Below are 23,156 nucleotides of genomic sequence, written 5' to 3' on the forward strand. Positions count from 1 at the left end.
ATTGCTCGATTTTCTTTTCCATTCAATTATACATTCATTCCATCATGATTATTTATATCGCACAAGTTATGAAATTATTTTATTAATGAGTTTACAATTGACAATTTGTATAATACTATTTAAAATAATGCAAGTTATATCGTGAATTGTTAGTTGTTAATATAATAATTTATTATTTTATTATTAAAAACAATAGATTCGTTTCGTAAAAGTATCACAAATTAAGAAATAGTAAAAAGTAATAATATTTTTTTTTTTAATTTACAATTAATTAAATAAAATAGTTTATATAAAAATGTATTGATTATTTGAAAGAGCAAATAAAAAATTAATATGTGAATTTACATTAAAATATAAAATGATAGTTTTGAAACAAAACAAACAGATCTAAAATAATACACTTTGTGAAAAGAAAAAGAGAGGAGTATTTGGTTCTTAATAAATTTTAGTATAGTACGTGTCTGGTTAATTAAAACTTCTTTGTCTTGACATACACGAGCAGACATTCCTAATCTAATAAGCATTAATTATTTTGCTTAAACAATTAAGTTTACAGTAATCAAACCCCATCTTATTGTCAGGTCGAGAAAAGAAAAAAACGATGACGTGTTAAGCGGTGACTAGTGAACAACCTTTTCTTCTTCATTTGATTCGTTTCGTCCTCGATGAGAAAAGCTCCTCTTCACTATTCCAAGTTGATTTTCATCGCTTTCTCATTGTTTATATCTCTGCTTTTTCCCGTGAACACTGTAAGCTAGAAGATTCTTGAGACTCTGGGGATTTAAAAGTTTCATTTAGCTGTTAATGTATCTGTAAAGAGGAGAACTTTCGATGCTAACCTCTCTCTAAATCGATTTTGGAAATAGCAAGTTTTGTACTTTCAGTGTTAGATCTGTGAATAATCGGAGTCAATGTCGGATCCACCTCGATTCCGATCGGTTCTTGGTCCAACCGGGAACAAGCTGCAGAGGAAGCCTCCGGGTATGATGAAACTAGAGAAGAAGAAGACCATGGAGCCAAAAGATGAGAAAACGAAGAAACCAAAAACTCCAGCTTCACCAACGACGACTCTCAAGCAATGCTCTTCGATGACTGCTTCTTATTCCTCTGATGCGTCTTCTTCTTGCGAGTCGTTGCCTTTGAGCGTGGCGTCTTCTTCGAGTTGTAAGAAGCCTGTGAGGCGAAGTGGGTCTGTCTCCTCGGCCTCTGGTACATTGAGAAGGAAGCAGGTTGATGAGAAAGAAGACAAGGTTGCTGCTGCTGGTGCTAGTAATGGTGATTGCTTCGCTGACGGTCGAAAAAGATGTGCTTGGATCACGCCTAAATCTGGTGAGTATCTCTATGAATGGATTAAGAAAGTTCTAGACTTGTTATACTAATTGAATTCTACATGACAAGAGGCTATGTTGCTCTCTATTTGCTTCTCTTCTGTAATGGACTAATAGTGTTCTTCTTTCTTTTGTTCTTGTACAGACCAATCTTATGTTGCTTTCCACGACGAAGAATGGGGAGTTCCTGTTCAGGACGACAAGTACGTAGCGTCCTCAACACTATCATCCTTTTATCAGAGATGCTCTTCCTAACTATAAGAGTCTCTAACCATTTGGGCTATATACTGTGTAGGAAGCTTTTCGAGTTGCTATGTCTCTCTGGTGCTCTATCCGAGCTCTCTTGGACCGACATTCTCTCCAGAAGGCCATTACTCAGGTAATAAAACTAACTTCTTCCTAATAATGACAGTATGAGCTCTTCTGATGTCAAGAGTTTTGTATGAGCTCTAATCTCAGATTTGCTTGCTTTTGTTAAAACAGGCAAGTGTTCATGGACTTCGATCCAGTTGCTGTTTCAGAACTGAATGAGAAGAAGGTAGCCGCCGCTGCCGTTTCCTTACTATCAGAGGTCAAGATACGTTCAATCCTCGATAACTCACGCTATGTGCGCAAGGTAATATATAAACCTCAGACTCTTCTGAATTTATAGATATCTTCCTGGCTGTTAATTACTGGTTTCATCTATAGGTTATAGCTGAACATGGATCCTTTAAGAAGTACATGTGGAACTTTGTGAACAACAAGCCTACACAAAGCCAGTTCAGGTATGGACGACAAGTCCCTGTGAAGACATCAAAGGCTGAGTTTATAAGCAAAGATCTTGTACGCAGAGGCTTTCGCAGCGTCAGTCCAACGGTTGTTTACTCCTTCATGCAAGCAGCTGGGCTTACAAACGACCATCTCATTGGCTGCTTCAGGTACCAAGACTGTTGTTGCGTAGATGCAGAGACAACAACAACCAAAGGCTAAGAAGAAGAACGGAGAGTGATAAATAAATTAAATGTTTTTTGAGTTCCATGTTGTTTGCTTTCAGAGATGATTTGACACAACGAGATTTTGCTACCGTACCATTAAGTGTTCCTTTTTGCCTTTGGCGTTGTATAGATGATGTGTTTTGGGTGATTGGTTTATGCATATAATAAACATGAAGCATTGAAAGCCTTTATACAAAATCAAAATCCATCATACGTTTTTGGCTAAAGATCCGAGTAAACAGAGAGCAAGACATTTTGAAACAAAGGTTTCACATAACCAGAGACAATAATTAAACATCTGGTTTATTTTTCTAAAACAAAGGAAACGCCAGTGGCTAAGGATAATACACCAGGGAATAAGTTATTCAAGACTCGATCTTGATGCCATTTTGGCTGGATTCTTGAGATGTTGAAGGAGGAGGGAGATGACCTTTCTCTTGCAAGCTCTTAACTGTGTCGTAGAGGCTTTGCTTGGTGGATGTGAACTCTAAGCCTAAGTCCTTAATCTTTTGATTAGTGAACTTGTACGGCTTGGCTCTAGGGTTCTTCTCGTCCTTACACCTGAAAAATTAACAAACATTGTAATTACTTAACACTCTTATTTGTTGGTTAATTTGTCTAATTAAAGTTGGGCATAAACCAAAGACTTAGCTCCATTACAACTACCATTTCAAAATAAAAATATCTACCAACATTTTTTTTTTTATTGTGGCCTTGTTGGTGTATATTATGGGTTTATAAAAAGTCCACGTTAGCAGTAGGTGACGAGTGGACTTTGGACATATGGTGTGTGTTGTTGGTACACCAACTTCAACTTTTACCACAAACTATAAAAAAAAAAAGAACATGGGACCAACTCGCATGCATCATTGAGTTGGTATCATGATAAGAGATAAGATAAAGAAACAAAAGCGTACATTAAAAAGAAATTTTAAAAGAATTATATCATTGATTAAGCTATATAAAGATTTGCAAAGACACTGCGACACTGTCGTCAAGCTTAGCGTTACGTTATTGTGTTGTGTTTGCTGACTAAAGTTGGTGACGACTTACTAGATTTATGTACACTAATGAATGCGAACGTGTGTCATGTGTGCATGTATTTGTATGCAAGGCTTACACGAATATAGATATATAATTGAAATAGTGTTGGTTACAAAGAATATAACTTGAGAGTTGAGTAAGGTCATTGTCCTAATGGGTACACTATTAAAAGGTTTTTACTTAATTTATTTTCTTCTTTTTTACTTACGCAAAACACACATACTCAAACTCGTTGACTAAAAATGTTAATTTTCTGTGGTTATAATTCTAAAAAAGTTTTATTCGTTTCTTTCTACTAACTCAAATGATGGTATTATATATATATTATGGCATTGGTTTCACTTACTTGGTTGGAATTGGGTACTCCGGGAATAACTTAGCCAGAATCTCAACAACTTCACCGCGGTGAAGTGCGCTCTCCGCCAGGAGATAGCGTCCAGAGGCTGAGGGGGCCTCGTAGACCAGAACATGAGCTAGTGCGACATCACGAACATCCACATAAGCCTGAGTCAAATTAGCGTAAGTCTTAGCCGAGCCAGTTAGATACTTAAGAACGTGGAAGAGACTAGCGTTGATCGTCGGCTGTAACGGCGGTCCAAGAACCAGCACCGGGTTCAGAACCACCAGGTCAACACCTTTCTCCTCTGCCGTCTCCCACGCGGCTTGCTCCGCCACCATCTTGCCGTAACAATACCAATTCTATAAAACACATAAAAAATTTTAGTAGACCAAATATAAAAAACTAACTATTTTAATTTGAGTTAGACATCAAAGTATTTTAGTTTTAGTTTTCAGGTTTGTTAAGTGCAAAAGCATAGGATTGAAGCCTTGGTTATTTCAAATGCACAATTCATCTGCTAGTAGAATTGTAGAAAGTGTTATTTACAAATAAACTAACTTTTTTTATCATTTTCACACCAAATCTTAATTAATAAATTATAGGAATAAAGTCAAGACCTTGGTGTTTTTGCAGAACTCAAGATCACTCCAGCAACTTTCGTCAACGACGGCTTCAGGGTCACGGCTCGGGTCCATGTAGACCGCACCAATTGAGGAGGTGATTACCACGCGCTTAACCTTGGCTTCAGCTGCAGCATTAATTACAAACTTGGCTCCGTTCACGGCCGGCTCCACCATCTGCTCCTGAAAATTTACGTTACATTTTTTAAAATAGATGATCAATAATACTACATTTTTTTTTTTTTTATATATAATACTACATTTAATTTAACGCATTCATTGATTTGCCCCTCCGACAGTCTAATTTATAACCATATAGTTTCTTCCCTTCCGAAGTCGAATGTATTAATTTCATTACAGTTAAATGTTATTTTAACGTCTTGAAATTAAATAATATACTTTACCAAAACCAACATGCAAAAGATTTTTAACTTCTTTCATGCGATATTTTTTTACTAATAATAAGATTTGAACGACAAACAAAATCTAAAAGAAATCAGCTCCACTACCATAATTGTCTTTGTTATCTCATGTAGGTCCCTAACTTTATTCGATTATTCTCAGGAGAAGAAAAAAATACTCACGGGATCGTCAGTGACCGGAGAAGCCGTATGAAAGACGCCGTCACAACCATCGATAGCCGACTTAAGAGCATCGTAGTCCTGAAGATCTGCTTTGCACAGAATCAGTCTCTCCTTGGCTCCTTCGAGTTCTCTCAAATGTGTATTCTTGGGATCATCTGCAAAAAAAAACAATATAAAAAATTAATAATTCATCCAAGCAATTAATTAATTCAACCAGAAAATATTATCATTATTACAGTGACCAAAAAAGTATAATATTATCGGACCTGGATTCCGTACGGTTCCTTTGACCGTGTAGCCTCTCTCAAGTAGTAACTTAACAATCCAAGAAGCGATGTATCCACCAGCTCCGGTGACGCAAACTGTTTTCCCGACCGCTGTAGATTCGTCGACTGGCATTTTTTTTCCGGTGTGGTCGAAAGTGAAAGCTTCGGTCTTCGAAGAGGCAGAAGCAAAATGATGAATGCGTACAAAGTGAGTTACGGTTTGTATATAAAGACTGAAAAGGAAGTTTATCCTTTTTTGATTCCTCACACCTAACCATTGTGATGAGTGTGGTCTACATATTTATATTTTATTTGCATATATGTATAGAAAGACAAAACATATTTATTATTTTATAAAAAGAGGGGTTGGTGGAAGCAGAAAATTATTTGGAACAACAATACACCAGAAAAATCTCATAAACTTGGACAAAACTCTACCTACAATCATTTTACTTTGGGTAATATATCTCTACCAATATTTCTTGATGAAGACATTAATACATCTTCTAGACGATGTATGTATATGCATATACCGAAATAATATTGATTTACACCTTTATAATCATTCAAGAAATCATTGATTAGACTGGACGTCTAACCCAAACTTTTGATTATCTACACCAATTTTTTTTATAAAAATATTATAGAAAAATTGTTTCGCTTAGGTTCGAGCAGTAGTAGTACAAATATATTAATTCTAGAAGAAAAGGGGTGTGGTATGGGACAAGACAAGTCGCAAGTGTTATGCTTGCAGTTTACTTACCTACTCCATTGATGGTAGGATGTTACGATTTAGACACTTTTCTCTGAAAGTTAAAAATAATGCGCTCAATAAAGGAAGTGCTGAAATGACTACACATATAATCACTGTTTTGTGTTTAGCAAAGCACACACATGTCCTCTAAAATGTATGTTACTTAGCTAGGTGACACCAGCAAACTAGTTCCACAATAAGACATAATAGGTCAGAAGACTCTCTCTACTAACAATAACACCATAAGTCTTTAAACAAGCAGCTTCACTAAACATAAAAGTTACCTAAACCACAATAATCAATCTTTATCATCACCTAACCATGCATGGCCCCATGGATCAACCTGAAACAGGGGTAGTACCAGCTTCTGCTTTATCAGTCTCTTCTCCCACTTCCTTAACTGCTCTCTGATCATCTTCTTCAGCTTCATTTTCTACTTTACCAGTCTCAGTCACACTTGGCTCTTTTTCAGCTCCATGACTCTGCTCCTCAGATATGTCCTCCTTAGCGTCTTCACTTGGCTCTTTTGCTGATTCTCCCTCTCGTACCTCAGACATATCCTCCTTCTCAATCAATTTTGTGTCTGCACTTGGCTCTTTCGCTGATTCTACCTCTTGTACCGCAGACATATCCTCCTTCTCAATCAATTTTGTGTCTGCACTCGGCTCTTTTGCAGATTCTCCCACTTGCTCCTCAGACATATCCTCCTTCTCAATCAATTTTGTATCTGCACTTGGCTCTTTCGCTGATTCTACCTCTTGCACCGCAGACATATCCTCCTTCTCAATCAATTTTGTATCTGCACTTGGCTCTTTCGCTGATTCTACCTCTTGTACCTCAGACATATCCTCCTTCTCGATCAATTTTGTGTCTGCATTTGGCTCTTTTGCTGATTCTCCCTCTTGTGCCTCAGTTTCAGTTTCTTCAATAATCTCTTTCACTGGTTCTTGCTCTTCTCCATCAATTTTGAGTTCTGCCGTTGGCTCTTTTGCTGTCTCCTGTTCTTCTCCATCAATTTCTGGTTCTGCATTTGACTTGTTTGTAGACTTCAGCTCTTCTCCATCAGTTTTGGTTTCCGCATTTGGATCATCTGCCAGTTCTTGGTGATCTCTCTTACATTCAGGCTCCGCATCGGATTTCACACTGCCTTCACCCTTGGTTGCAGCTTCCTCCTTGTCATCACAGTCTTTTTCACTTTCCCGGTGCATATCTCGAGCCACCTTCTGCCTTTTCTTAGTCCTGCCAGTTTCAGCTTTCGGCTCTTTTGACGATTTAACATCTTTCTCCTCTCTGCTTTCTGGTTCATTGCTTAAGCTCTTCAGCGCACCTTTCTTTCGTTTCCCTTGCTTAGTGGAGTTTGTTACAGGTTCTTTCTCCTTCGAGGATCTATATATATCCACAAATGTTAAAGAATTCATTCAAGGATCAAACCTTCTATACACGCATAACTAGAATTGTTGTAAATTTCACACCTGACGTCTGAAGAACTGCTCAGTTCCACATTTTTGCTCTTCTTGGCTTTCTGCCTTCGCATTCTGCATATTAAAGCAAAAAAAACTCAAAGACTGTAGAGGTGCCAAGTTAAAAAACCTGTGGGGTGATTCACAGAACCTTGAACGTTTCACTTACATGTCAGATAAAGGAGTAGAATCAGGCAGATCATCATCCTCCTTTTCCTGCTTTTAACATTTTGGGGGAGGAATCAGTAAACATATCAATAAGATTGTTTGTTGTAAGAGATAAATGGTGAGGGGCACATTGTTAAGAAAAATCTCACCTCACTGGCTGAAGACTTATCCTGGATTATCTCCCAAGTTTCATTTTTAAGATAAATCGCTTCAGCCTCCCCATCAGAATACAAGACCTGCAGCAAGAGCAGCCGTGGAACTTTTTTTTTAAATGAAACAAAGAGAGAACTTCAAAATACGAATTAGAGAAGTTAACTCACTTTATGCCTCCTCGTACGACCATCATAGGATTGTATGACGCCTTCATAAAACCTGTTCAAATATAAACGGTAAGATCGCTACCACTCATCACACAGTCTCCAAATCAAAAGTTTAACATGTTTCGCAATACTTCTTGTCGAGTGGCCACCAGACTTTAACTCTCTTACCAACCAGTTCCTGACCAAGCTTACTCTTATTGGACTCCTGCAAAGAGGAATACACACCATATGAAAACACGAGACAAAATCAAAGCTCCATACAATAGACAGAGAAGGTAAAAATTCACACCACTTCCTCTCCAGCTGTCCGTTTTCTCTTGGGATGGCTCTTGGGAGTTTGTTCGGATTCTTTGGTCGCAGGCGTTGTTGCTGGGGAGCTCTTCTTCTGGACAGTTTATCCAATTATAAGTAAAAGTAAAGTGGGGAGTCATAGAGTGTAATATGTTGAAAAAAATTATGGTTCATCAAATTTAATACCTTGCTCTTTGAGGACTGGGGAATATCAGTTTTTGAATTGTTTTTCTTTGCTTCTGAGTGGACTATTTTTTTCCCACTGGTCTTAGATTCTTCAAGTGGCTTCTTTGCTGAAGTTTTCGCTGAACCATTCTCTGCTTTCTTCTCCTTTTTACTTGGCTTGGCAGTCTTAATGCCATCTTCAGGCTTTTCAATGTCAGTTTCCATTAAATCTTCTTCTTCAGGCTCATCCTTCTTCACAGTCGGTTTCTTTGATACTGGCCTAGCTAAAGAAGCCGCATCAAGATCTGTCTCTTCCATCTTACTCCGGCTTCGTTTACCTGACCCTTTCTTCCTAGACTTACTAGAGGGCGAGAGAGAAATAACAACAGGCTGATTCGTTTGAGCAACTTTACTAGGGGAAGGTGCTTTCTTGCCAGCGAGCTTTCCACGTGATGAATCATTCTTGCCTGATGACGTCTTGAATGAGTAGCCTTCCTCGGGATTCATCAGTGAATTGGGTTTCCGCCCTCTCCTCCTAGCAGACCCTGATTCAGTATCTGTGTCTGTACTTTCGGAATGCCCTTGCTTCAAAAGTTGTTGCAAATCACTTCCTTTTGTTACTTTGTCATCTCCATTGGCTCGAGTTCCACCTCTTGCAGTTCTCTTGGACCTAGCCCCCTTGACAGAGAGACCCAAATCCAGTTTTTCCTAAAGCAAAGATAATGAAGATTTTGGTTAAGCAACAAACAGTGTGAAAAGAGGTTAAACCCTTGCAGTGAAAAAGCCTACCAAATACGGTACCTTCAATGAATCACTTGGAACTACTTGTTCTTCTAACGTCTTTTCACCTGCCTGAAAAACAAAAAACAAAAACTATTGTTAGTTCAAGATTCAACCAAACAGCTACTGTATAAACAATCAAACAAAGAGCTCACGGCATTAAGAACACCTCAGTTTCTTTGGGGTTAACAACGATTTGCGCTTCAGTAGTAGCAGCTTCGCTTTGGCATATTGACGAAACCACTGGAGAATACATCTCCAAGCTTGTCCCTGTGGACTTCAAAGCTTCCATGATGCACGGTCGAAGCGTAGAGGCGCAGCTACTGAGAACCTTCTCCACAAGCTTCGAAGCCATTGGTGAGACATCCTACGCAATGGCGACCAGAATAAAAAATCAAAACTCTATTTGAAAAGACTTAAAACATGAACTAGGAAAAAAACTAACCTGGCTTTCTTTTTTGACAGCAGCCAATAGAATCTCTAGCAAGTCCATGGATACTTCTTCACTTTCATCTATAACAGTTATCATTATCGTTTCCATTGAATGAAGCACCGGTTGAGGATGGTCCGGGCTTAACAGACACACAAAAGAAAAGCCATCAGCGTTATCATAAACCACATAAGAGTTAATCGAGCATTGTTAACTAATGTTCTATCTATACCTTATGACTTTCAAGAACTGCCGAAACATCTCTAAGATAACGTCATCGCACTCCAAGTCCAACATCACCAAGGAAGACCTGACCTTAGCAACAGTATCAAGAACAGCCTCCGCTTTCTTGTAACTGCGAGAGGAAGCATCAGCTAGTTTTCCAAAGGCTTCTACTGTCACCTCGAAGATATCCTGTAAGCAACAGAAGCAAAGTGTTACTCTAACTCAAAGGATAAGCAATTGTGGAGTTAATGGTGTATGTAACCAACCTTCATGTGGTCATCGTTATATGGTGCCTCAGGGGCAGTTATCCTCATAATCTCCGTTAAGCAGGAGACAACGTAAACCCTAACATCGGAATCAGGGTTTCTCAAGAGATCAGCAGATATCAAAGCCTTGGTAGATGGTCTCAGGGCACTTTGCACAGCTACAATAGGATCTTGCTCCACAATAGAGAGCAGAGTCTCCACTTTCTGCATAGAAAAGTAAACATCAATTCACTCTATGGATCTAAGAGCAAGAGGACCCTAAAAGGTTCCACCTTTCCCCCAAACGATAACGCAAAAAAAAAAAACCTAATTTTTCCAATTCGTCAAGAACAGAGAAACCCTAATTGCTACCTGTAACCCTAAAGGTTTCACCTTTACTACAAATCATATCGCAACAAACATTGAACAAAGATAAAACCCCTAAATTTTCCAATTTGTCAACCCTAATTGCTTCCAGTAACCCAATTTCACCAAACGAAGGCGACACAATCAGAGAATGTCGAGAGGGGGAGAAGGATTCGTACATGGAGAAGGTCGAGAAGGGAATCAGTAGAGGAATGAGGCTCGAGGAGATCTTTTCCAGCCTTGAGGATAGCTTCAGGGAGTTCGGTTTCTCCGACAAGAGGACCCATCTCTCTCTCTCTCTCTCTTTTGTTCTTCTGAAAATTATCGAATGCCTAATTCAAAACCCTAGAAGACAAATAAACATTCTCCGGACGAAAGATAAGAACCGCTGTCGTCGCCGCCACAAATCCAAATGGTCTCCGCAGATTAAAAGAAAAAAAAAACTGAAAACTTTAGGAGTCTGATGCGGCTTTTATATTAGTGGTGTTGACCATGCAAAGAGCTGATCTATATATCTTGTACAGAGAGAGATAAAATAACTCTCATTAAGAATTAATTATTAAAAAAATCGTTTTTAAGTCTTAACTATGTCAAAAGTATCGACAAAAGAAAACTAAAATCAACTATGTGGAGACAGATCCCACTGTGAAACATGTGTTTTGTCATTTGATTATTAGGTATTCTATTTTTTTTTTAAATCATAACTAAATTTTTTCAGTTATCCATTTATTTAGACGAGATTTTTATCTGATATTTTATTTTTGAACGACTGGCGCTAAACTATAGTATGTTTTTTATTTTGTGTTATATCAAATCGGTTTGGTTTTGTATTTTTTAAATAGAAACATTGTAATTATTATTTATCTTAGCCGTTTAAATCTATTTTTCTAAAACTCTGTTACTCCTTAAAAGCTACTAAATGTTTGTTTTCATGAAATTAAATAAATGAGTTCATTAACTAAAAGTTTTTAATTAGTTTGTGAGATGTATATAAATGAGATAATAGATATGCTATTCATCAATCTTTTATACAGTCTTACCGACTTTTCGTATCTATCCATAGATATTATGATCGCCAACTAAATTTAGTTATACATGTTTGATAGATAAACTAAAAAGGCATTTTACGAATGGGTTTATAGTGTGGTTTACCAAAGCCAGGATAAATTAGTGGCTCGTATGACGATGTAGATTTGGATATGTTATGTTAATGTTGATGGTGAGATGATTTGATCGCCGTTATTTGATTTTTCAGTCATCTTTTTTTTTTGTCAATACTCCTCCAATATAAACTAACCGAGTGAGTATATTGGTGGTTAGTGGAGTTTGATTACATTGGTCTTGAAGCGAACAGTATCCTAGTATGCAACATCAGCATTTGCATTCTTTTGTTTAAACGAGATAACTTCAACAACATCATGCAATTATAAATGAACGTGATAAAATAGAATTTAACATGTGGGAGAAGAACATATACAACCATGGCTGAAATGGCAGTCCAAGCAAAAACTAAGGCTAATTTAAACTGTATATCACAATTACGTTTAGTTATCCTATAATTTTCAATTTCAAAATCATTAAGATATTGAACTGCGAATTTTTGAACATTTATTTTGTGAAAACAAATAGTGGGCAAAGAAAACATAAGTAAATCGGGCCTTGGAAAGTAGAGCATACATAATAGCAAAACTTTATAATATTCCAAACAAATCTCGAGAGCTGTCTGCTAAAACATCAAGTATAAAAACCAAGATAAAACAGCATTGAGATGAAAAAACATTTGAGATTCAAAATGCTTCTTGAACTTAGTTAGATTCAATGTGCTTCTTGACGATATTGAGGGCAGTTGTATCCTCGCCATAGTCCTGAAACACCAAGCAAGAAAACACAAACGAATTAAGTAAATGATCAAATCAATTCAAAGAATTAAAGATTCATCATAGACATGGATTGAGACGTAAATAGAATACCTTGACTACAAGGCATGAGCATCCAACAACCTTCCTGGCATTACCCTCAGAGTCGATCTTGCAGAGCTGCAACAACATCAAGATTCAGCAAAGGGAGCTTTTATAATCAAGGTATGTGTATGGAGAGTGAGTAGATTAAGATGAAGTAAAGGACTTACACCAGCCCATTCACCAAGGGTCTTAGCACTTGGAACAGTGAGCAAGTTGATGTTGTGATCAGCGCAGAGAGCCTTGACAAGCTTGACGTAATCAGGTTGGTTGCAGTCTTCAGCCAAGACACAGAGCTGAGCAACACGCTTCTCAATAAGCTTAGCGCTCTCATGGAGACCACGGACAACACCACCGTGAGCACGAGCTTTCCTAAGAGTCAGCTCCAATGCAGTCAACAAGTCCATGTCCTCTGGGATTGCCGCTGGCTCAGCAACGGGAGGAACAACAACGGGAGCAGCAGCCTCATCACTGAATAAATAAAGAAATAGAATTAGGATTCACACAAATAATAAGAAATGTATTTTCGTCTGTTCCAACTATAAAGACACGAAATTTAATTCAAACAATTGAAAATGTTAAATCATAACGATCAAAATACAGTCCCGCTCTAAATTCAAGTATGATAATCTATTGAACATCCAACTACGATTACATTCAAAAAGAGGGCTCCATAAGATCATAAAACGCGAAATTAAGTCCTAACGATCAGAGAGAAGTTAGCTAGTTAACACTGATTCGGCAGATAAGAAAATGAAATGCAGCGTAACCATAACAGCGAAAAAGAAGCTTACCCCGACATGTTGTGTCTTAAAATGAAATTCCGAAAAAAAAACTTGAGTCGTTGTTCTCTGCTAATATGAACCAAATCAAAATCAGTCTCGAACAGTCATAGTATATATACACTAACTGTAACGCAGTATAGGATGTATATAGTACATGATCCAGATTACATGATCGGATCGTATATCGTCTGAGAACTGTAAAAGAGACTAACCTCGAAGACGATGACGGCTGCAGCGGAAAGGATAAGGAAGAAATTGGAAAACAACTTATATGCTACTTACTTTAAACCCTAATTTCGCCAGTATTTACATCTTAACAGATCGTTGCGCACCCAGGCCATAAATTTGGGCTTCTACCGGCCCATTGTATAGTATACTGAAAAATTGAGAACTAATTAACCTATGAATGCTTTTTAACATATTAAGTTTCAAGCACTAACATATTTGGGTTTCTTTGTCTAAAAAAAATAAAATTAAAAAGCAAACCAATCGCAGACCGCCACGAGTCAGTGGGGTCCATGAATAGTATAAGAAACTCACTAAAATCGTTCTTAATTAGTAGTTTATGTAACCGATCTTTAAGGATTTTGTGGGGGTCCACGCACTAAGAACTTTATCAAAGACCCCGGATAAACATGCTCTTATTTGCTTTCTAAGGGCATAATTATCCCTAGTTTCTTAGAGGGGGTTTTACACTAAAATAGGTAGTGGCCCCCACAAATTTGCTAAGAGTCGGTCACAAAAGGCGTGAGTTAAGAACCGACTATGTTTGCGGGCTCCATTGACACGTGGCGGCCCGCAATTGATTCCTTTTTTAATTTTTTTTTTAAATCAGCCAAAAAAAAAAAAATTAAGAAACCCTAAAAAGTGTTTCACCGATAATGATGGTCTAACATACTTAGGGGGATGTATTCAATTTAACATTTGATGTGATTTGATTTTTAATGGGGTTTTAGATGATTTCAATAAGTTGCAGAGATTTAAGTGATTTTTGTTAAACTACTCTATAATATCACCTAAAACTATGAGATTTAAGTTTTAATTTTTTAGCTAAGAAATCCTACCAAAACACCCAAAAATCACCTGAAAACTTTAAAACTCCACAACTTAAAAATATTTTCAATAACAGTGGATTTCAGAGTATTTTAAGAAATGTCAAATTCAATAACAGTGGATTTTAAATGAGTTTTTAAAATTCATGTTTCAATAACAGTGAATTTGTCATTTTAATACAAATCAACTGAAACTCTCAGGTGAATATATACCCTTAGTTTCAAGCACTTGTTTGCTTTTTAACATACTCAGTTTCAAGCACTTATTCATAGTGCAAAAAACATAAGTAACAAAAAAAAATTAACAATCATCACAAAACTAAATAAAAAGAGAAACCCATAAACTATTTTATTTTATTTTTCCTTTTTTAATATTAACACTTCCCAATCCATACAAAACACCACAATAGTTATCCATGCAGTCCCTCTCTTTCATCTTCATGAACACACGCGACGTCACCAAACTATCCGACCCCGCCTGATGCGACATCCCGACTCTTCCCACACCAAGAAGCTCCGCTACTTTACTCAAACCACCATAGAGATCGCTACGAAACTCCATCAGGTGTTTGATATCATACACCCTCGGGAAAAACTCCTACTGCTTCTCAGGCAGATCCTTCCCCGGTGAGGAGCTTCAGCAAGTAACCAAAATCGTATCCGCAGTGAAACGTCGCCCAATGTATCCTCTCGTCGAGCACCACTCCTGATCCCATCAGAAGGTCTCAGAATCGTACCGGCTCGATTCCGGATCGGTTGTTTTCAGCGAAGTCGATGCCTAATCGGCAGGACCGGTCCTGGGCAAAGCCTAACGAAACATTGGCCTTAGGCCCCCAAAAATTTTGGAAAAAATTACGTAAAAAAAGCCCCCAAAATTTTTTTTATTATTACTTTGTCAAAATTTAGTTCTTAGGGCTCTCCTTCCTATTCTAAGAAGAAACCTAAAGATTCAAAAAATGATGTACTGCCTGAATGTTTATAATTTCTAAGGCCAAAATAAGATTACCTCCCAAACCCCACAAACTTATAGAACATGAAACAAAAAGCATAAAACAGAACATTACTAATAAAAACATTGGATAACTAGCTGTTCGAAATCTTTCAAAGACGCAAGTTAAAGAGCTAAGTCTGGTGGTTACATAGAGCATATAAAAGTATCTTGATTATTTTACATCACTTAAGCTCCTTGATTCTAAGTTATTTTAAAAGACTTAAACGCTTTACCCATTCCTTCTACTTCCTCCTCCTTCCTGCAACCAAAAAAGTACAAGACCATTGGATTCTTCAGAACAAAACCAGTCCAAATCAGAATTAAACTTCTTCAACCGGATTCAACAAATTAGATCATGTCCCTGCTCTAATTTGTTACAAGAATTTTTTACTCCAACCCTTCTCCAAGGTTCTCACTTCTCAGGTTTGTTAGTTTAACTCAGCACATAACATATATACAAGAGACGTGTGTCAACCGAAGATGATAGACCATATACCTTCAGGTTCTTTTGCGTTTCACAGGTTTCATATCGTTGGAAATGAAACTAATCACTTCCTTCAATGTTGCTTTCCTTCCTGCTTCGAAATTCCAAAGTTCTGGGGTGCTGTATCGACCACTTGGATTATACTCATCCATTTCCTCCAGAGCTGTTTTAACAGCGTCGTGCACCTCTTCTCCCCACTCGCCTTTAAGCTTCTTCAGCTTCTCATCCTCTTCGTCGACCACTTCCTGTTACCGTGAAAACATCCAACACCATTACTTGCTGCTGACTTAACAAACATATGGATAAAAGTACCAACATTGACAGAAACACTGACAGTACCAACATCCCCCAAATGCTTCATCACTTGTAATTTGCCTTTCAGCTCCTGGATCTCCATTTCCAGTGTCTGTCTGGTGTCTAGCTGTGTCTTAAGCTCAAGGATCTTGCCCATAGCCTCATCTTTTTGCCTCTGGGTTTCAGTAAGGGGAAAATTTAAAACTCAAGACACAAACGAGGGAAGGCTTTTGACACACAGTTTGAGTTGTGTACCTTATGCTCTTCCAAAAGCCTCAAAACGTTCTGGTCAGCCTTCTCCTGCTCATGGGAGGCTAACTTGAGGGAAATGTTCATAGCATCATTCTGCCAAACCAAGAAAATACAAATCATTATTAGTAGCTCGGAAAACATTGATCTATACATATGCACAGACGAATTGTTTCCTGTATATGACAGTGACTATGGACTGATTATTACCTTTTTCTTCTCTTCATCCAACTTTTGTCTCTCCAGTTCAGTTAGTGTTTCCTTTTTCTCCAACTCTTTGGACCAGTTCTTTAGTCTCAGCATCTTTGCTTCCAGTTCATTGCTTAGCCTCTCTTTATCTTCAAGGATCTTCTGGATACTGCGAATCGACATCTGATGCATCTTCTTTGTTTCTGAGGAGATAAATTAGAGGCAATAATCAGACACCCTAAAAAACATGCTAGATGAATGATAAACATATTAGTTTTTTTTTTTTTCAGTTAAAAACCTTCTGCATAAGCTTCGTCCAAGTTTTTCTTCTGGTCCTTGACCCTCTTCAGTAACATAGCCGTCTCGTTGTAACTGTACTGAACCTTGTTCAGATCCTCATTAGTCATAGCGATCATACTCGAGAGTTCTTCAAGAACACTGTTTCTATCCTCAGCTTTTTCTTGAGAGATATCTGAAACGGTTCTTAGCTTCCCCTCCTTGGAGAGGTACTCACCGATGGGTCCTTCAGAGTTATAGTCTTCCGCACGTGCGCACCATCCATAAGCCTTGGACTCAGAATCTCCCCTCTTCTCTACCCACTCCTTTTTGCTGCAGCCTTCCCTCTCAAACTCCTTCTCAAGCTCTGTCGCACTCGCAAACCCACTCCAGTCGCTGTTAAACTCAGCAACAACCGCAACCTTTTTATATGTATCTATGTATTTTTATCGTATGTATAAATATACACTTTGATAAAAAAAACACAATCTTTTTGAACCAAGAACACATTCACATCAACAGGCTTGAACCTAGAAAGACGCTTCAACCAATACCCCGAATCGAGTATAACCTCCTTGTCGTCATCAGTTTCTTTCAAAGGATTCATCACAATCCCCATCCACGGCCAGACGTAAACCTCACCCGGTTTTGGTTCTGTCTCTTTTAACTGAGGGCGTCGTGGAAGAGGCTCTGCATGACCACTACCAGCAAGTTCGGTCTCTAAGTACTTAGCCAAGGCGAGATGATTAGCCTTCTGTTTAGCACTTCTGCTGACGGATCCTTTGGAGACACCAGAAGCATGCGCCATCAGCTCCTTGTATTTGTAGTCTTGCTTCTTCTTGCCTGAACAAAAGGGGCATCTCAGCGTTCCGTTCACCTTCTTAACCTTGTAATGCCCGGTTTGGAGTTTCAGGTAGGGTTTTTGGGAGTAGTCATCGATCTCTGACTCGCTGATCTCGGACTCTTCATCAGGTGGAGGTGGAACATCCATCTTAAGCAATCAAGAGGATGGATTATAAAGAAAATCAGAAAAAAACCGAATCACTTTTATAAGGAAGCAAAACTTCACAGGAAAGTTCATGCAGCAAAAGGTTTGCTCTGATCATTCTGAAGATGAAGCTAAAGGAAAGGCCCAAAATAGACTCAATTTCCTAGGAAAATGAGTTCGCTAATATCGAAATCACAGGAGCAAGCATTATATAGAGAGTCTGTTACGATAAGTAACCTAACGAAAAAATGCGAAGAATATACAGAGGAAGTGAGGTAAAGCGTTAAAAGCAGAGGAAACACAGTACGAAATAGATTTCACTATGAAGACGAATGCATAGAGAAAACTGGAGCTTACTAGCGACGGGGAACGAGATGTAAAACACGGCGATTGATGAGGAGAGGAGAGTGAGGACTGAGGGATACGAAAAGTTAGGGCTCAAGAGTGAAGGGAGAGGGATTTTAGCACGATTAAAAAAGAGTAACTAATGTCAAGAGTGGGCTTCGAACCCACGCCCTTTCGGACCAGTACCTGAAACTGGCGCCTTAGACCACTCGGCCATCTTGACTATTGCCTGACTGTTATTAATAAAATATATAGAGTGTATCTGATAAGTAAGGGTTATGTATAATATCACGTGTCAAGTTTGACTAGAACGTGTGGGTCAACTGTCCAATGTACATATATAAATAAGCTTAGTGTAGGGTGAAAAACACTGGATCATCGCCCCCCTAATCATCGCCATTCTCGAATTAAATTACTGATTACGCAAAAAAGGAACCTATTTGCCTCCGAACCAACTCTCTTCTTCTCTCCATCAGATCCGTTCTTCCTTCCCTCGTTATCGAACCTATTAGATCGCGAGTTGAAGGTTCGGTTACGAGGAGGAAGAAAGGTTATTCTTTGATCTGATTTCACAAAGGAGAGTTTTTGGCTGATTCATAAAAACACCATGGACGTTCCTAGCTCTTGGGATGCTTTACGCAAACAGGTAATTTTCTCGTGTGTTTTTTACTCTAACCTTCTGGGTATCTACTAAATCGATATCCTTCTTCTGGGTCTCAATCGAATTGAGGAATTGATTGGCTATTTCTTGTTGGCTCAATCTCACAAAGATGAGATTTTTATTCTATTGGATCTAACTGTAGTGTCAACGATAAACTTTAAAGGAAGATGCTTTTGTGTTTTCTGCGTTTTGATTTTGACAGGCTAGGAAGATTGAAGCTCAGCTTGACGAGCAGATGCATTCATATCGCAGACTCGTTTCCACAAAGGCTCTGATAAAGTCAGATGGTGCAGAGAGTGACCTTGAAGCTGGGATTGACTCACTGCTTAGGCAACTGCAACAAGTTAATGCTCAGATGCAAGCTTGGGTTTCTTCAGGTGGTTCAGAGATGGTCTCTCATACTTTAACTCGTCATCAGGAGATCCTTCAGGATCTGACACAGGTATGTATGATCCTTAGATAATTACTTAATCTCTTAAGCTTGGGTTGATGAGGTTCTGATTAGCAATGCAATGAATGTTAGACTAGTTTATGACTCAGCCTTTGTTGTGGAATGAGCCTTGTTCCTGTATGTATGACTTATTCAAAATGCAGGAGTTTTATCGACACCGATCAAGTCTTAGAGCGAAACAAGAGCATGCTTCACTTCTTGAGGACTTTAGAGAATTTGATCGGACTAGGTTAGACTTAGAAGATGGGGATGGCTCTACGGAACAAGCCTTGCTCAAAGAAAACGTGGGAATCAACCGCAATGCAGCTCAGGTAAATAAAATCCTTGTTATAGACTATGCAGATGTATCATACATTTAGATGTGCTTTATCAGTTTAGTTGAAGACCACCATAGCTTATGTGAACTTATTGTATATAAACGGTGCAGATGGATGGTGTCATTTCACAAGCTCAGGCAACACTTGGTACACTCGTGTTTCAGCGCTCAACTTTTGGAGGCATCAACTCTAAGCTTAGCAATGTCACCAGCCGTCTACCCACGGTACAAAGAGCTTTCCTTTCTCTTATTTGCATACTCTTTTGCTCTTTGCTTTCTTTCTGTGTGGATATCATATGTATACCTGACTCTGCAATGCCATGGTTAAACCCACTCTGCAGGTGAACACTATTCTGTCAGCGATAAAGAGGAAAAAGTCAATGGATACAATCATTCTTTCACTAGTTGCGGCTGTATGCACGTTTCTCATATTCATCTACTGGTTAACCAAGTAAAAAATTTCAATTCATCTCTCTGTTGGGCCACGTCTGGTTTTCCCATGATGTTAATTTGTTATGTGATCATCCATCGGTGTTCTAGTAAAGAATCTAAAGATCAAAAACATAAATATTTTGTGTACAGCAAAACTTCATTTCCTATGTTTTGCAGTTTTGACGAGCTTATACAACCATCTGTTTCTTTCATCTGATACTGGATTTTTGGCTCTGTAGCAGTGTTGTGGCTTTGAGAATGATACAAATATTTGAAATCAATCTGGCTTCAATAAAATTCTAGTCATAAATGATTCATACCTGTCACACGAATGTAATCTAATACTCGAATTCATCTTATTGCTTAAGAATGTGACAAGAAGAAGACAATGATCGCTAGAGTCTCACTATCAGCGTCCTTTGAAATGTTGACAATGAAGTTAATGACAAGCTTAAAATTAAACATGGTTGCTTCTTCCTTCTCAAGCTAATCCACTGTCCCCCTGTGCAAATGGACCAAACCTGCCATCAGGCTGCTATTTCGAATGAAAACAAGTAGAGACAGATCATCATCAGAAAGTGTCTGATGGTTATAAATGGTCTGAATGCGTGTAGAAGAGAGAGACATCTGCTTTCATTCCTTATACAGAAGTATTCAAGCACTTTCATTGGTTGCTAACAGAACTGGATATAATATTTCAGACATAGTTAATCACATGTAACAAAAATCATATAATGTGTCTTTTTGGTGTTTGAAGGATGAAAACTCAAATAAAACTGTGCTGAATCAGTTTGTTGGCGCAACGATCCTGCAATCCAAACACATACACAGAGATTAGTCAGTCAATACCGAACTAAAACACAGACCTAAAGAGAGTTCGAGCATAAACTGTGTGTTTGAAAAGATTACTTACTCAAGTGAATGATTTTCAGCTCTCAGGCTTGCTTTTCACTAATCCACTCAACAAAACTGTCGAGAACCAATGGCCATGCAAGCTCTGGATTGTATTCCGTCATCTCCGGGAAACTTATCTGTATAAACACTGTCTAGTTAGTTGATGAAACTGCCAAGTAGGGAACTAAAAAGACCAGGAAACATACCTCATTGCAGAACCTGTAAAAGCCCATCCATTGATCCATGTTTATGACTTTGTAGTCGTTTTGGATCTGTGAAACAAAACTCAGATGATGATAACATTGCGAGTAAAACAAAAAGGCGTTATTTTAAAGTGATGAAGACCTTTAAATACTCGACAAAGTAGTCAACTTGGGCTCGGAAAGTAGATCCCATGACAATATCCAGAAGTTGACATATAGTCTCTATGTCTATGCTCTTCTGTTTTTCCTCTGCATTAGTAAACAAAGGTCATATAAACATAAAAATGTGATCCGTGAAATAAAAAATCCCATGCAGAAGCTGGAGTTAATATTACCTGTTAAACAATAGCGGAAGGCATAAGCATAGAAATCTGCAAAATTTGATTGCCGCCTGACCTTAAAGAGATTAAAAAAAAAAAAGGAAGAAAAGCTTAAGCATGACTCAATGCTCAGAAGATGCCAACCAAACAATATATGAAAAATGAAAACGAAAGAATAAAACTTTGAACCTCTTTCTCAAGCTCGGGAAGGGCTTTCTTCAGTTTACTGAGTGTATCAGCTCTTAAAGCCTTAAGACCTCTTCTCCACTCCTCCTACAGATGCACAGTAAGTTAATAAAACAAAAAGGAAAAAGAACCAAACTCAATTCGAGTATCAGAAAAAAGTGATCTCACCTGCGTAAAGTAACCTTGTTTCTCAGCTTTCATTTTCCTACAATGTAAGAAGAGTAAATGTAAATATTGCTAAAAGAAAAAGAAAAAAAAAAAGAGATGTATTTAGAAAGTTTTAATGGATGGATATGATAGTAATAAGTACCAAGCAAGCATCAAGATTCTGATATCAGTATGAGGCACTTCCAAGTTGGAGCATAGCTCCTCTATTCCTTCAGGGCTAACATATCAGAAGCAATGAATGTTATGGCGGGAAGTGGATATAACAGAAACGAAGTAACTTCGTACACTCAATGGCACGCACACTAGGAAGAAACCGAGATTGAAAAGATCAAAATGGAAACTTACTCGATGAGGTTGGAAGATGTATTGGCGTATTGATTAAACAAATGGTCTATTCGATCCATCTCTTTACTCGTCGCCTTACTCGGACCTGAACCATTAACAAAAAAGTCAGAAAAAAGTTGATTTCAAAAGTGAAGTCTTTTTTTTCGTCAAAAGATCAATTGGAAGTGTTCACTTGTTTCAAAGGATTCGTCTTTAGTCATTAATCAGCACACATCACAGAGAAATCAACTTTTCAGCATAATTAAACATAAATAAACCCTAGGAAGATTCCGTTAAATCGAACGGGAAAGAGAGAGAGAGAGGAACCTGAGCGAAAGAGATCGGTGGTGGAAGACGTGATTGAATCAGACTTCTTCTTCGATGCTGCAGAAGACGGAGAGAAGAAGTAGTAATAAATAAGCAGAGAAACACAGAAGAAGAGGAAAGAGTACCACCACCACCACCACCACCACCACCACCACGAACGAAAGCTTCTAGATGAGGAAAAGAAATCTGAGCGACGGACGATTGGTACCGCAACCTTTTTATATGTATCTACCTATCTATGTATTTTTATCGTATGTATAAATATACACTTTGATAAAAAAAAAAAAAAAAAAAAAAAATAAAAATGTATACAAAAAAAAAAAAAAAAAGCTACGGGCTAAGCTATCCGCCTGCTTGTTCTGCGTTCTTGGGACATAGATAATCTCTGCACAGGAAAAACTCTCCTTCAAGCTGTTTATATCCTCCAAATAACTTGCAAATGCTGGCTAATCCTCTGGTGTTGAAACCATCTTCACCAATTGAGAAAAATCCATTGCAAACGTAACCTGAAATTGTCGTAAGTTTTTCATACATTCCATTGCCCATAACAAAGCTTCCATTTCTGCATGAAGTATCTTTTCTTACATATTTAGGTTATTAAGTAAATATATTATTAATCTCCACATCACATATTTCTTTGTTATATATATTATTTATTTCATATTTATATGTTATTTAATTCTTATTTAATATTTTGTTATAATATTTATGATTATAATTTTTTTTACAATTTTAAAGTAAAGCTAATTAAAATACTCATTGCTTTAAATAAGACAACTTAAAAAAATTATATGTGTTAAATACACTGAAAATGTTAAATATAATATTAAATATAATATTATTTGTCTATAAATTTTTAATGTTAAATATAATATAAAATATCAATATATAATAATTAAT

At 37.7% G+C, this 23,156-nt stretch overlaps 7 protein-coding genes and 1 non-coding gene across 13 annotated transcripts; 2 read left to right on the plus strand and 6 right to left on the minus strand.

Annotated features, from left to right (window-relative positions):
- The first annotated feature begins 574 nt into the window (after nt 1–574).
- On the plus strand, nt 575–2,432 carry LOC106311456 (DNA-3-methyladenine glycosylase 1-like). Its single transcript, XM_013748643.1, has 5 exons — nt 575–1,329; nt 1,474–1,531; nt 1,624–1,707; nt 1,812–1,944; nt 2,019–2,432. The coding sequence occupies exons 1-5, from the start codon at nt 912–914 to the stop codon at nt 2,298–2,300; spliced, it is 975 nt and encodes a 324-aa protein (XP_013604097.1). The 5' UTR covers nt 575–911; the 3' UTR covers nt 2,301–2,432.
- A 38-nt stretch (nt 2,433–2,470) lies between these two features.
- LOC106311455 (cinnamoyl-CoA reductase 1-like) lies at nt 2,471–5,413 on the minus strand. The gene is made up of 5 exons (XM_013748642.1): nt 5,160–5,413; nt 4,894–5,048; nt 4,307–4,492; nt 3,696–4,048; nt 2,471–2,866 (listed from the first exon to the last, which is right to left on the minus strand). Exons 1-5 carry the CDS (start codon nt 5,290–5,292, stop codon nt 2,671–2,673), a joined length of 1,023 nt encoding a protein of 340 aa, XP_013604096.1. The 5' UTR covers nt 5,293–5,413; the 3' UTR covers nt 2,471–2,670.
- Nucleotides 5,414–5,991: 578 nt separating this feature from the next.
- Nucleotides 5,992–10,829, minus strand: LOC106311454 (A-kinase anchor protein 12-like). Of its 4 annotated transcripts, none has more exons than XM_013748638.1 (14): nt 10,543–10,829; nt 10,019–10,222; nt 9,760–9,941; nt 9,543–9,669; nt 9,267–9,464; nt 9,107–9,169; nt 8,339–9,025; nt 8,151–8,246; nt 7,993–8,066; nt 7,862–7,913; nt 7,691–7,777; nt 7,543–7,592; nt 7,386–7,448; nt 5,992–7,299 (listed from the first exon to the last, which is right to left on the minus strand). In XM_013748638.1, the coding sequence occupies exons 1-14, from the start codon at nt 10,648–10,650 to the stop codon at nt 6,252–6,254; spliced, it is 3,039 nt and encodes a 1,012-aa protein (XP_013604092.1). In that variant the 5' UTR covers nt 10,651–10,829; the 3' UTR covers nt 5,992–6,251. The 4 variants fall into 4 exon arrangements, with proteins under 4 accessions (XP_013604092.1, XP_013604095.1, XP_013604094.1 ...); XM_013748641.1 differs by having other exon boundaries at nt 7,543–7,589; nt 9,119–9,169; nt 10,543–10,828; XM_013748640.1 differs by having other exon boundaries at nt 9,119–9,169; nt 10,543–10,828.
- A 1,160-nt stretch (nt 10,830–11,989) lies between these two features.
- Nucleotides 11,990–13,392, minus strand: LOC106309658 (40S ribosomal protein S12-2-like). Of its 2 annotated transcripts, none has more exons than XM_013746736.1 (5): nt 13,319–13,392; nt 13,116–13,172; nt 12,492–12,792; nt 12,334–12,399; nt 11,990–12,228 (listed from the first exon to the last, which is right to left on the minus strand). In XM_013746736.1, exons 2-5 carry the CDS (start codon nt 13,121–13,123, stop codon nt 12,169–12,171), a joined length of 435 nt encoding a protein of 144 aa, XP_013602190.1. In that variant the 5' UTR covers nt 13,124–13,172; nt 13,319–13,392; the 3' UTR covers nt 11,990–12,168. The 2 variants fall into 2 exon arrangements, with proteins under 2 accessions (XP_013602190.1, XP_013602191.1); XM_013746737.1 differs by having other exon boundaries at nt 13,116–13,175; nt 13,319–13,336.
- A 1,809-nt stretch (nt 13,393–15,201) lies between these two features.
- On the minus strand, nt 15,202–18,079 carry LOC106307342 (factor of DNA methylation 1-like). 2 transcript variants are annotated; one of them, XM_013744271.1, is made up of 8 exons: nt 17,987–18,079; nt 17,123–17,632; nt 16,664–17,063; nt 16,387–16,568; nt 16,183–16,272; nt 15,968–16,102; nt 15,646–15,878; nt 15,202–15,408 (listed from the first exon to the last, which is right to left on the minus strand). In XM_013744271.1, the coding sequence occupies exons 2-7, from the start codon at nt 17,630–17,632 to the stop codon at nt 15,648–15,650; spliced, it is 1,548 nt and encodes a 515-aa protein (XP_013599725.1). In that variant the 5' UTR covers nt 17,987–18,079; the 3' UTR covers nt 15,202–15,408; nt 15,646–15,647. The 2 variants fall into 2 exon arrangements, with proteins under 2 accessions (XP_013599725.1, XP_013599724.1); XM_013744270.1 differs by having other exon boundaries at nt 15,950–16,102.
- Nucleotides 18,080–18,117: 38 nt separating this feature from the next.
- On the minus strand, nt 18,118–18,197 carry TRNAL-CAG. The gene has a single exon. It is a non-coding gene; the product is annotated as a tRNA-Leu (tRNA).
- A 160-nt stretch (nt 18,198–18,357) lies between these two features.
- Nucleotides 18,358–20,111, plus strand: LOC106307294 (Golgi SNAP receptor complex member 1-1). The gene is made up of 5 exons (XM_013744210.1): nt 18,358–18,620; nt 18,838–19,077; nt 19,230–19,397; nt 19,514–19,627; nt 19,744–20,111. Exons 1-5 carry the CDS (start codon nt 18,582–18,584, stop codon nt 19,855–19,857), a joined length of 675 nt encoding a protein of 224 aa, XP_013599664.1. The 5' UTR covers nt 18,358–18,581; the 3' UTR covers nt 19,858–20,111.
- A 363-nt stretch (nt 20,112–20,474) lies between these two features.
- On the minus strand, nt 20,475–22,816 carry LOC106309326 (DCN1-like protein 5). Its single transcript, XM_013746362.1, has 11 exons — nt 22,799–22,816; nt 22,257–22,488; nt 21,951–22,035; nt 21,748–21,822; nt 21,606–21,642; nt 21,441–21,524; nt 21,267–21,327; nt 21,074–21,180; nt 20,935–21,000; nt 20,748–20,865; nt 20,475–20,642 (listed from the first exon to the last, which is right to left on the minus strand). The coding sequence occupies exons 1-10, from the start codon at nt 22,814–22,816 to the stop codon at nt 20,770–20,772; spliced, it is 861 nt and encodes a 286-aa protein (XP_013601816.1). The 3' UTR covers nt 20,475–20,642; nt 20,748–20,769.
- Between the last annotated feature and the right edge of the window lie 340 nt (nt 22,817–23,156).

Source organism: Brassica oleracea, chromosome C8, assembly GCF_000695525.1.
Source record: "Brassica oleracea var. oleracea cultivar TO1000 chromosome C8, BOL, whole genome shotgun sequence".
Lineage (NCBI taxonomy): Eukaryota > Viridiplantae > Streptophyta > Magnoliopsida > Brassicales > Brassicaceae > Brassica > Brassica oleracea.